This window comes from Armigeres subalbatus, chromosome 2 (genome assembly GCF_024139115.2).
Source record: "Armigeres subalbatus isolate Guangzhou_Male chromosome 2, GZ_Asu_2, whole genome shotgun sequence".
Lineage (NCBI taxonomy): Eukaryota > Metazoa > Arthropoda > Insecta > Diptera > Culicidae > Armigeres > Armigeres subalbatus.
Genome location: NC_085140.1, coordinates 402,611,191 through 402,623,160, shown reverse-complemented (window position 1 = coordinate 402,623,160; position 11,970 = coordinate 402,611,191). Strand labels below are relative to the sequence as shown.

Below are 11,970 nucleotides of genomic sequence, written 5' to 3'. Positions count from 1 at the left end.
TTTGAGGTCTTCTGCATATCCCTGGCCCTTCCTGTTCAACATTGGAGATCTTCAGATAGTGGTGAGCTCGTTCCAGTTCTTTGTCATTTTATTTTTCATACCTTCAACAATTTAAGAATGTTTTAAATTTAAATACGTAAAGGGCATCGTTTACTGCTTTTGCCGCGGATATTGTGGGAGTCCCAGATATCCGGTTCAAGCTTTAATTAGTAACGGTGGCTCTTCTCTATCTTCTACTCCCTGAGTAGTTAGTACGAATAAGGGCGTCCTTGTGAAGTTTTGCTGTACCTGTTACGAACGACTAGTGCATCCCATTCCCTGCGCTTTCTGGAGAAAACTTTCTTGCTTCAGATGTGAATCCTTTTTGTGGTACTGGTCTTCGTAACAATAAGGGCACCAATACGGAGCACCCCCAGCTGGGTGAGGGATAGAGGATGACGTACACACACATAAGAACTTTTTTTTGTGGAATTTAGTAATCTAGGGAGGGGATTAGGATATTTTGGGGAATGCCTTTCGGGGGATTGTCGTATTCGTATTTAATGTTTTTCATGGGTGCGCAGTGCATTCTGAGAAAATGATTTCTGGGGAATCTCTCTGGGTAATGGGTTTCTGGGGTATGACATACGATCCCAATATTGATATTAGTCATATGTACAACTATTATTATACTAAGTATAGTAAAAGACCGAAAGTAAACATGGGCCAGAAACCATCAAAGACAAGTTTCAAATTAAAACAGAAACAAAATTTAAAAAATGTGCACTCAAATTCTATGAGATAAATTAAACAGATTTAAATGTTTGTCTTATAATTCGTTTAATAAATTGATCCAATTGATAAGTCTAACTTGAATTACATAGCTCTAATTAATCCTAATATGTACAGATCAGCACCCGCGTTGCGTTGCACTCAGAATCGAATGTTTTTAATTTTTCTTTTTCTGTTGTTTCTTAGAGTCCACCACTACATTACCTTGCGAAATTTGATAATCTTGCATTAACTTTTCTTGTATATCAGGCTTACACGGCGAATACCGACTGTATTCCATGCTAAACTCGCCCTTGCCTTGCGTACTCGACCTTAGCTCTCCGGCGTAGCCAAACATGTCGTTCAAAGGAACCTCGGCGTATACCGTGAACCATCCTTCCGAGCCTTCGGTACCAGTAATGATGCCGTGCCGCTTATTCAGCTGCCCAATGACTGTGCCCTGGAACTCCTCCGGTGCCGTCACCTCAACCATCATAATCGGTTCCAAAATTTGCCAATTTCCGTTTTCAAAGACGGTTTTGATAGCTCCCTGTGCCGCCAACATGAACGCCAACTCCGAGGAATCCACAATATGGTGTGCACCATCCAACAGACGGAACTTGATGCCAGATAACTTGTGGCCCGACAACAGACCTTTCTCTGACATCTGGCGGAAACCCTTATCAATGCCAGGGATGAACTGCTTAGGAACGTTGGTACCAATAGTTTCGTCGGAGAATTCGATAGTCGTATTCTGATGGGGTGGTAAAGGTTCCAGAATTCCCGTCACTCGAGCATACTGTCCTTGACCACCGGACTGTTTCTTATGCAAGTAGTCGAATTCGCACGGAGTCATCAACGTTTCACGGAAGGCTACTTTCGGCTTACCCAGTAAAACGGGGCAGTTATATTCGCGTTCCATTCGTTGAGCGTAAATTTCCAGATGCAACTCACCCATTCCAGAAACAAGCGTTTCCTTAATGTCAGTGTCGTAGGCAAATCGAAAAGTGGGATCCTCTTTGGTAAAGCGGGCAATTGCCTTGGAAAAGTTGTCTCGATCTTTATTGTTGGCTGGCTTGATGGCCATCGAGACGACTGGATCTGGGACGAAAATAGATTCCATTGAAAGTTCCAAATCTGGATTAGTGACGAATGTGTCTCCACTAGCACAATCAACGCCAAACAAGGCAAAAATATCTCCAGCGTAGACTTCAGTCACGTCTTCCATATTATTCGAATGTAGTCGAACCAGTCGAGCCAATCTGACTTTCTTGCCAGATCTTACATTGTAAATGCTGTCTCCTTTCTTCAGCACTCCTTGATAGCACCGCAGGTAGGTGAGTTGACCGAACCGCCCAGCTTCCAGTTTGAAGGCTAATCCAACGAATGGGCTTTTGCCATCACGAGCAGGGTCCAGCACAATCTGTTGTGGCTCTTCGCCTTTCTTCTCTATCAAGGCAATATTTTCGACCTCTCCCGGATGAGGTAGATAGTTCAGCACGGCATCTAATAAAGGTTGCACACCTTTGTTCTTTAAAGCAGTTCCCACCAGCACCGGAGTGAATGTTCTCTTCAGAGCCGCCCTACGAATTGCTGCCATAATATCCTGCTCGGTTGGCAACTTTTCTTCCAGAAAGAGCTCCCCGATAGATTCGTCGACATTCGACAAGTGCTCGATCAATTCATGGCGCCGCTCATCACTTTCCGCACGCATATCCTTCGGAATCTCATCCTCTCGTACAGTCAGCCCCAACTGGTCCTCAAAGTAGAGAGCTTTCTGCTTGACCAAATCCACGATTCCTTTGCAGTCACTCTCCACACCGATGGGGAGCTGAATGAAAGCGGCATTGTGATTCAATTTTGATCGCATTTGACCCAACACTCGGTAGGGGTTGGCTCCCATACGATCTAATTTATTGATAAATGCCAAACAGGGAACGTTATACCTAAAATTTGTGATAAAAATTAGTATTAATTTTCTTAAATCTTGGTCTTTATTATTTATAACACTCGACTGAAACCATACCTTTTCATTTGTCGATTGACGGTCAGTGTTTGACTCTGCACACCTCCTACACTGCACAGCACAAGAACGGCACCGTCCAAAACACGCAACGCGCGTTCTACTTCCACTGTGAAATCCACATGACCGGGTGTGTCGATAATGTTAATATTGTGGTCCTTCCACATCGTGTAAGTTGCAGCCGATTGAATCGTAATTCCACGCTGCCGCTCCAGTTCCATCGAATCCATAGTAGCTCCCACATTGTCCTTACCCTTAACTTCGTGCATCTGCTTGATTCGGCCGGTGTAAAAGAGAATCCGCTCGGTCAGCGTCGTCTTCCCGCTATCGATATGTGCGGAGATTCCAATGTTCCGGATGCGCTCCAGCTTGGCATGTTCGGCAAATACCGCATGACTTGAGAACGAGTGATTGGCATTCTGTTTCAAAAGCAAGAAAACATTAGAACACCGGTAATAGCTCCACGTTATATAACCCGGATAGAATCCATATGCACCTACCTCAAGAATACACTTTGCCGCGACTAAAGAGCGAACTCGAAGGAAACTACTGATGGTCATAGTGAATACGGATGTACTGCTTTATTGAGCACCAGGAAACTTTAGAATGCAATTAGCTAATTAGAAAAAAATCACCTGCAAAATTTTATTCAATAAAATTTACATGAGACTGGAGCCAGTGCACGAGATTGAAGAAGGAAACGAAAAACATGTCACTAGTTTGACAGTTCTCTCAAGCAAACAAAACAAAAGAAGCGTGAATAACAGGGTTGGATTTCATCTCTGGAAATCTCGCTTAACTTTTCAAAAGGTCCTAAGTAACATTTTTTTCATGAATTAATTTGAATAGCGCAATCAACAGACCAATATGATAGCTTTTGATTGCACTACTCAAATTAATTCATGAAAAAAATGTTACTTAGGTCCTTTTGAAAAGTTAAGCGAGAAATCAACAATCAAAAATCCAAGCAAAAATCAGCTCAAGCAGGGCGTCACATTTCATATTTTTCGCATACCATACCACACCATACCACTTATCATCAATTTTTTTTAATTTCCATAAAATTTTGTTTATTGCGCGTTAAAATCTAATTCTCGCGTAACATTTGAAAAGGGCCTACAGCCAAAACGTAACCATTGTGTTTCGTCCAGGGTGGGACGGCCCTACGTTGTATGTGATTTTGCTAATGGTGATTGGTGATTCTCCGGGCGACGAATAAGAAAACTTTTGCTTTACTTGACGGTTGATTTATTGCCTCCGAGAGGCAGCGTGCCTGCTCGGAGGCTACTATTGCGAACACTGTACATTACACTAAATCAGGTGTCGCCTTTTATAGGCGACACAGAGTACAGAAAGAATTACATTAATATTCGAAAAATAAGCTAATTTAGTGCCGTGCGCACTGCTTTTGAATTAAAATCTAATAGGAACAGCAGCGCGCCAAACTGCCTACTGCAACGCATAAGGTGCCCTCAGACGTTGCAAGCAAATCACTCGCAACGAGCATTTTGCTCGCAGAAAGGGACAACTGTCAATAATTTGCCTGCCTGACTACACTGAAAGTTGGTTGGTTTGGTTTGGTTCTTTATTATAGACCTTTGAACCGTATTGGTTATTCGGGTCCGTTAAAAACAAAAGAAAAAGGAATAGGATTACAGAGTTATTAATTCATTTTATCACTGTTACTGATTTCTTCATCTGCTTCTTGGTTATGTTCATCATGGTGGTGTAGGGTTGTATCTCAACGATGATATTATTAAGCATGATTCGTTAAAGCTGGTGTGTACTTCTTGCGATTGGGACGTCCTGATCTTCGTTTCGAGTTTTTCCTTTTGAGTTCTTTGATGTGGAGCATTCCATTGGATTCAACTTAATGCTGTTGGTTCTACTTAGGGATCCTACATTCAGAGATATGCGAAAGCGGCCATCTTGAGCCAATCGAGCATTGAGAACTGTCAAAATCTGAGCCAAATGAACATCGTTATTGTTGCAGATCGAAAGGTATTGCGATTTTGGTGAAATAGATTTTATGAAAAGTTTTATCGAATTAATAATTTGTTTTGCTTTCGTAAGTAAAAGTGGTCTAGTTGATGCCTTATATCGTGTTCATTCGTATTGCTCCTTAATTTTAGCGAAAATGTACTGCTAGAGGATAGATAAAATACAGAAAAATAAATTGTAGAAACAACAATATTCTGGGTTGAATTCAACAATAAATATTGTTAGCTCAGGGCTAATAATAATTTCCGTTTGAGTCAATCCACAATATTGTTGTTTCTACAATCAAGGTTTTGGTTGCGTTATTGTAAAAACAACAATATTATTGTTGAAATAATTGTGATTCAATTGTTGATTTATATTGTTGATTCAATTGTTATACAATTGTTGAGTGAATACGATTAATTCAACAATAGAATATTGTTGAAATAATCATATATGTATGTATTTATATAATTTCTATTTTCGAAAGAAATCAAAAATTTATACTCAGTAAGCATTTATTTTATCATTTTATTAAAATATTTATACCATTTATGTTAGTCAATCTGCTGTTGTTTATGATGTTGTATGGAATAAGTGGTTACATATGACTGCAAAAAATCCTGAAAATAAATAATATACTTTTTTAAACTCTATAGTTTCTATTTTGTTATTAAATTACGTTTGATTTAGATTGAAAACGAAAGTAATAAAAATATGATTTTATACCTGGTCTTTTCCCTATCTGTTTAGTCGGGAATAAATGGTGGAGGCTGAGGGAAAGCCAATAAAACAAAAGTTCCACTCAATGGACGCCTCGAGTGATTGACGTAGGTAGTGGTTTCACGCCCCAACAACAAAGGTAGCACTTACCTATAGGTATACACATATGTTTGCACCACAACGTTGCTGAATTTTCTTAGCAGTGATTTTCATTTAACGGGGAAATCTTTTAATAAACCTTAAACCAACGGCTTCTATTTATTTTAGGACAGGTGAAAAATATAAAATGAAAACAAAAAAATACACGCTTATTCCCATTACCGCAAACTAGAAAAAAATAAAATCGATTGAAATAAAAATAATATTGTTGTTTTAAACACACAATATTGTTAAATCAACAATCAAATCTTTTTGTTTCAATAATAAGTCTATTGTTGGAATCAACAATATACTTTTTTAGTTTAACCGTACAAAATTTAGCTGCGTGTAATCAAAAAGTGTCTTCGAATGTAAAGTCATGTGCAAGCCTAAACATTTTTCACTGCAACAAGTGCTGGCAGCGTTTGTTTACGAAAGTAACAGCGTTGCTAAATCGTCTGGAAAAGTATTCGCACATCTCTTAATATAGGATCCCTAGTTCTACTGATGATTGGGGTGTAGGGTTTTTTCTAGAGCTGCTGGTTCTGGTTTGGTTAGAGCATTTTGTGCAGCTTTACATCCTTTATGAAATCAATAGTTGCTTTGAGAGCTTTGGCATCATCTCCTAGTAACAAATGTAATGAGGATCCGAGTTTGTGTTTTTGTCTTTCATTTTCGTAAATTCGGCAATCTATTAGGATATGTTCTACTGTGATTCTAGTGCCACAAGAAGGGCAGATGGTAGGATTTTCTTTCTTTGCGAAGTGTCCGTGCGTGAGTTTGGTGTGTCCAATCCTTAGTCTAGTGATGACTCGGTCAATGAATCTATCACTATTGAAGGAGGAAGCCCATTCGAAAGGTATGTTTTTAATATGCCTTAGTTTACTAGTGTTATCGTTCCATGTGTTGCACCAGGCAGATGTTATACGTGCATTTGTTAGTCGTTTGAAGTCTTCGTATGGGGTTTTTATGTCAATAGGAGTTTTGATAGATGCTCCTTGTTTAGCCAGAAGATCTGATTTCTCGTTTCCAGTTATGTTAACATGAGCTGGAATCCAGCACAGCGTGGTGTTTCCTTGTTTTTCTTCTAAGATTGTTGTGATCCTAGCTATCCATGGATGATGCGCATTTTTATTGGATACGGCATCCAGCACACTTCTTGAGTCGCTGAATATGACATTCAGGCCTGAATTACAGTGGCCTAAGGCTGTTATAATGGCGAAGGCTGCCGCGCTGAAGATTGACAGGTGTGGTGGTAGACAGATGGCTGTGTTGATATTTTCAGAATAAATTCCACATCCAACGCCCTGTAAGGTTTTTGATCCATCTGTGTATATGTGGTGTTGATACTTGGTGTTGCAAAGTTCCTTGAATTGAGTTTGTTTTGCTTTTGGTGGGAGTTTGTCAGGGATGCCGGTATTCACTAGGCATAATTGTTTTTTCCAAGTTAATAGGTTTGAAGGATGTTCGTTTTCAATTTCGATGTGAGGTATTGAGTATTTCGTCATTAAATTTCTTGTTTCTTCTACGATGTGAAGTTTTGGAGTTAAAATTCCTCTTGATAGATGTCTCATGGTGTAATTTATTATTTTCCCAGACATTATGAGATGTAATGGGGGTTGACCACTTTCTGAAAGGATACTGTCTATAGGGCTGGAGTGAAAAGCGCCGGTGGCTAGACGAATTCCCTGGTGGTATAGAGTATAGATAGTAGATTCTATAGATCAGCGAAAGCATGGCTGAGTCGATTTTTTTGCCCGTGCACACGCGCATATGACGTCACAGCCCTTAACGTTTCCATTGAAATCGTGACGTCATGCTCGTTTGGAGACACGTTTGACAGTTCGTTTGGAGACAGAGGATTTATCTTCGCTCATCTATATATTCCACTATCTATAGTATAGAGGTTCCATTTTGAGTATGTTGTTTTTGTTGGCACGCGTTGTTACGGTGGCTCCGTATAAAAGTTTTGGTAAAATGACCATTTGTAGAATGTGTAGGAGGCATTTTCTGTCGGCCCCGAAGCTCGATTTTCTGAGACATCTCATTATATTAAGACGTTTTTTAACTTCGTCCCGTGTTGTTTTAAGGTGGAAATTATAGTTGAAGTTTTTGTCCACCCAGACGCCTAGTAGCTTTTGATGAATAGTGAGTGGAATTACTTCGTTGTTCAATGTTGGGCTTGGTTGATTATGCACTTTTCTTCTTCTTCCAGTATGCATTACAGCTGATTTTGAGGCTGAAATTTGAAAACCAGTTGCGTCGCTCCATTTTTGAATAGAGTCTAGGATTTTCTGGACTTTTGCACGAGTCCATTTTGCTGATTTGGAGATAACTGCTATGGTTATGTCATCTGCATACATTTTAATAAATGTATCTTTCGGAAGAAAATCTCTGATGCTGTCAACGGCAAGTAGAAAGAACGTAACTGCAAGCACTGATTTTTGTGGGATTTTTGTGGGATCCCTATTTTGGCAAGGTTTTGCAAAATTAGACGTCGCCATGTTCGATCATATGCCTTGGATAGGTCCAGAAATATAATTTCAGCGTGTTTCTTGTTGTTTATGGATTCTTTTTCAAAGTTGTCAAAGTAAGTAATGACGTCTGTTGTTTGATGTCCTTTTCGAAATCCATATTGCGAATTTCCAAATATGTTATTTGATTCTATATGCTCCATTAGGCGTTTGTTTACCATTCGCTCGAATAGTTTAAGAATGCAACTTGATAGACATATTGGCCTGAGGTTGTTTGATGTATTTGGACATTTTCCCGGCTTTGGTATTGGTATGAGTAACGATTTTCTCCAAAATTCTGGAAAATTTCCACATGTCCAGACATTTTGAATGCTACTAGTAAAATCCTTTTGATGTAGAATGGTAGATGCTTTAGCATAGCGTTGTGTATTTCATCTGGACCTGGCGAAGTTCCTGTAAGTTTATCAAGCTGGACGAGAAGCTCATGCATCGAGTACGGTATGCAGAGCTCTGAATTTCGGTTGCTTTTAAAGTGAATTGGGAGAGTTTCTTCTTTCCGTTTTTTAGTTATGAATTTGGGAGAGTAGATTTCATCGGAATATTCTCTGTAGAAGTGATCAGCTATATGGTTTGCAATGTCCAGAGGTTTCGTTATAGCTTCGTCGTTCGTGGAAATAGCCCATGTTCTTGTTGATGACCCTTTCTTGGATATGGATCTGATGCGGTTCCAAATTTCTTTAGTTGGTGTGTTTTCGTTGATTGACGAGGCAAAATTTTCCCAGGTTTTCCGTTTTTCTTCTTTAATGATTTTTCTGCATTCGTTTCTGGCATGCAAACAAATGACAACTCGTAAGCAAACGCTCGCTTGCAATGTGTGACTGCTAAGCGTTATGAAAGTGAAAACATTTTCGAGTGGCAGTGTTGCACTGCAAAAATAGGAATGATATTAGATTTTGTGGCCGAAAAACAAGTTTTTCGTTTTTGTTTATATTTGCATGAGAGTAAATCTGTCATTTGCTTAAAGTAAAAAAAACTGCTACGTGTGACTGCAATTGCGAGTGCTCTCAGAAATAATTCGCTCGCACGAGTGATTTGCTTGCAACGTCTAACGGAGCCTACTTAGGGTCTGTCTCGTTTGGAGAATTAAACTTAGTTACAGTTCGATAATTAGAAACACATTGATAATTATTTAAATGTCACTTTTAAGTTTAATTTCAGTTTCTCAGATTCTCCAATTGAGACAAACCCTTAAAAGCACAAACGAAATGTTGGCGCTCAGATGGGATAAAACAAACAGACGCTGAGCTGCTTGGCGCGTTCGTGATCGAACACATTGATAAATTGCCGTTCGAAAAAATGCATCACAATTTCTATTCCTATTTCCCAGGTTTATAATATTTTAAGCAGCAAAAACTCCTAAAAGCACATAGTCAACACCATCTATCCACCCATAACCTTAATTGCATCGCAAACACGCAAAAATGTGTCGAAATCGTTAAAATAAAATTTTAAGTCTATTTTCATTTTTTTCTCCGGAATAGGCCTTCTTGATAAGTAATTCTGCATGCTAACCTGAAATAACTCAGTCGCTGGGTCGTTTGTACCCGGATTTTTCTGATATTAGCACGGCATACAAAAACAAGGCACTATCAGCACGCACGTAAACATTTAATTTCAGAGTAAACAAATTACGTCATTGCTATCCCCGCACAAGTTGAAGAAAGCCAACGCTCTACGACTTCATTTGGCTATCCTTTGCACTCGTACATAGAGCGATAGCAATCACGTCACTTTTGAACTGTCATTTTCATGACGAGCCTACCTTGTTTCTGTATACCGTGATATTAGCAGTTGTCAAAATCTGGGTATGTCAACAAAATGGATCTGAGTCAGACGAACCCGAAATCTGGGTAACTGGGGACTTAAACATTTTCGGATGTATCAACATGGCGTCGACCGGCGTTGAAGGAGCATGCCAGAATAAATGTTGGCATTTTTTCGCAGAATGCAGCAATAAACAGAACAGGTAAGAAGTGTTGAGTTTATCATGGTCAAATGATATTCGTTGGGGATTTTGTTTTATTTAACATTTTTTACACAATAAAAATTTCCTGGAGCGAAAAAGCTGGGTACCGGTTACCCAGATTTTTTCGCTTGTACGGTTCCCCAGATTTGAGTCAAGGTACCCTTACCCATATAGAGTAACCACGGTTTTGCCGAATCTGGGTCACTTTGACACAATTTTGGGTATTTAGATCCAGGTTAGCGTATGCATTTGCTCGTCATTCATAGACCCTTTGTTTATGGCATTTTTCGAAAGTAATGGCCCGTTTACATATATGAGATAGTTCTAGCGGACAATGCACTATCCGACAATACTAGCGCGATATTAGCACAATGTAAACGATATTAGCACAATGTAAACAATGAACTAGCTCATATGTCTTCTTCTTATTGGCATTACATCCCCACACTGGGACAGAGCCGCCTCGCAGCTTAGTGTTCATTAAGCACTTCCACAGTTATTAACTGCGAGGTTTCTAAGCCAGGTTACCATTTTTGCATTCGTATATCATGAGGCTAGCACGATGATACTTTTATGCCCAGGGAAGTCGAGACAATTTCAAATCCGAAAATTGCCTAGACCAGCACCGGGAATCGAATCCAGCCACCCTCAGCATGTTCTTGCTTTGTAGCCGCGCGTCTTACCGCACGGCTAAGGAGGGCTTAAGAGAGCTCATATGTAAACGGGCCAAAAACACGAGATAAGGCTTTTCGGGAGGGGAAATTTTCACTCTCCGTGGTCGGGCCGATGACGGTTCGGAAAAAAAATCCCATTATCGGCCCGAAGTCGCTAGAAGCCAAAAAACTAAATTTTAGTGCCTCGTTTTTTTGGTGCCAAACTTAACGCAAGTGCGACAGTTGTCATTCCCAAGTAACCAAAAGTTCCATTAAGAGTACGTTTTTCGCTTAATCAGCTTCACTGAGCTGCCTCAGCGAAAAACGTACTCTTAAAAAAACTTTTGGTTACTTGGGTTGTTCTCAGCTCTCCAGCTGATCATGTTTACACAACAAAACCAGCTGGTGTTTCGATGTTTACATTCAGTCCCATTGTTCTAAATCGACCACGTGCTTATGAATCAAGGTAATCTATAAAAAGGTTGTTTAAAATGCCTTTAAAGACAAAATTGACAGCTCTTGAATTTCGTCGAACAAATCTAATCACTCGTGGAAAATTCAATTTATTTAGAAATTTCTCAAAAAATGCTTCGAAATTTCCTCGCAAACTCTAAAACTCTTCAAGAATTCTCGAGAAAATATTCGAATGATCTTAGGAATTTTCTTAGGAAACTGTTCGAAATTTTCTTGAAACGCTTTAAATTTCCTCGAAAAACTGTTCAAATATACCTCGAGAAACACGATATTCCTCGGAATGCTTATCAAAATTTTTTCGGATAAAGCGTCTAAATTTCATTGGAAAACTCTTAAGAAATTTTCCGATAAACTCTTTAGAACCTCCGGGAAACCCTTCGAAATTTCCACGGTCAATTCTTCCTTGCGTATCTTCTATGGAAAATTGTTCTGAATTTTTTCGGGTAACGCTTCGAAATTTCTTCGAAAAAATCTTTGGAATTTCATTGAAAAAATCATTCAAAATTTCTTCGGGCAACTGCTTGGAAATTCCTTGGGAAATTCTTTGGAATTTTCTCGGAAAACGCTAAAAATATTCCTCGAAATTTTTAAATATCTACTTTAAACAATTTCGGCAAATGCCTCGAAAATTCCTTGGGAAACTATTCGTAAATTTCTCTGAAAACGGGGAACGCTTCTAAATCATCTCGCGTAACTATTCGGATATTCCTTGGAGAATTCTTCGGAATT

The 11,970-nt window shown here is 39.3% G+C and overlaps 2 protein-coding genes across 2 annotated transcripts in view; both read right to left on the bottom strand.

Annotated features, from left to right (window-relative positions):
* Positions 1–802: 802 nt before the first annotated feature.
* On the bottom strand, positions 803–3,494 carry LOC134213319 (elongation factor G, mitochondrial). The gene is made up of 4 exons (XM_062692278.1): positions 3,437–3,494; positions 3,274–3,372; positions 2,777–3,192; positions 803–2,696 (listed from the first exon to the last, which is right to left on the bottom strand). Exons 2-4 carry the CDS (start codon positions 3,331–3,333, stop codon positions 929–931), a joined length of 2,244 nt encoding a protein of 747 aa, XP_062548262.1. The 5' UTR covers positions 3,334–3,372; positions 3,437–3,494; the 3' UTR covers positions 803–928.
* A 1,789-nt stretch (positions 3,495–5,283) lies between these two features.
* Positions 5,284–11,970, bottom strand: part of LOC134213317 (pre-mRNA-splicing factor ATP-dependent RNA helicase DHX16) — a 31,296-nt gene continuing 24,609 nt past the window's right edge. Inside the window, exon 4 of the mRNA XM_062692275.1 lies at positions 5,284–5,376. The gene's annotated coding sequence lies outside the window, so the exon portion shown is untranslated. The remainder of the gene's footprint in view (positions 5,377–11,970) is intronic.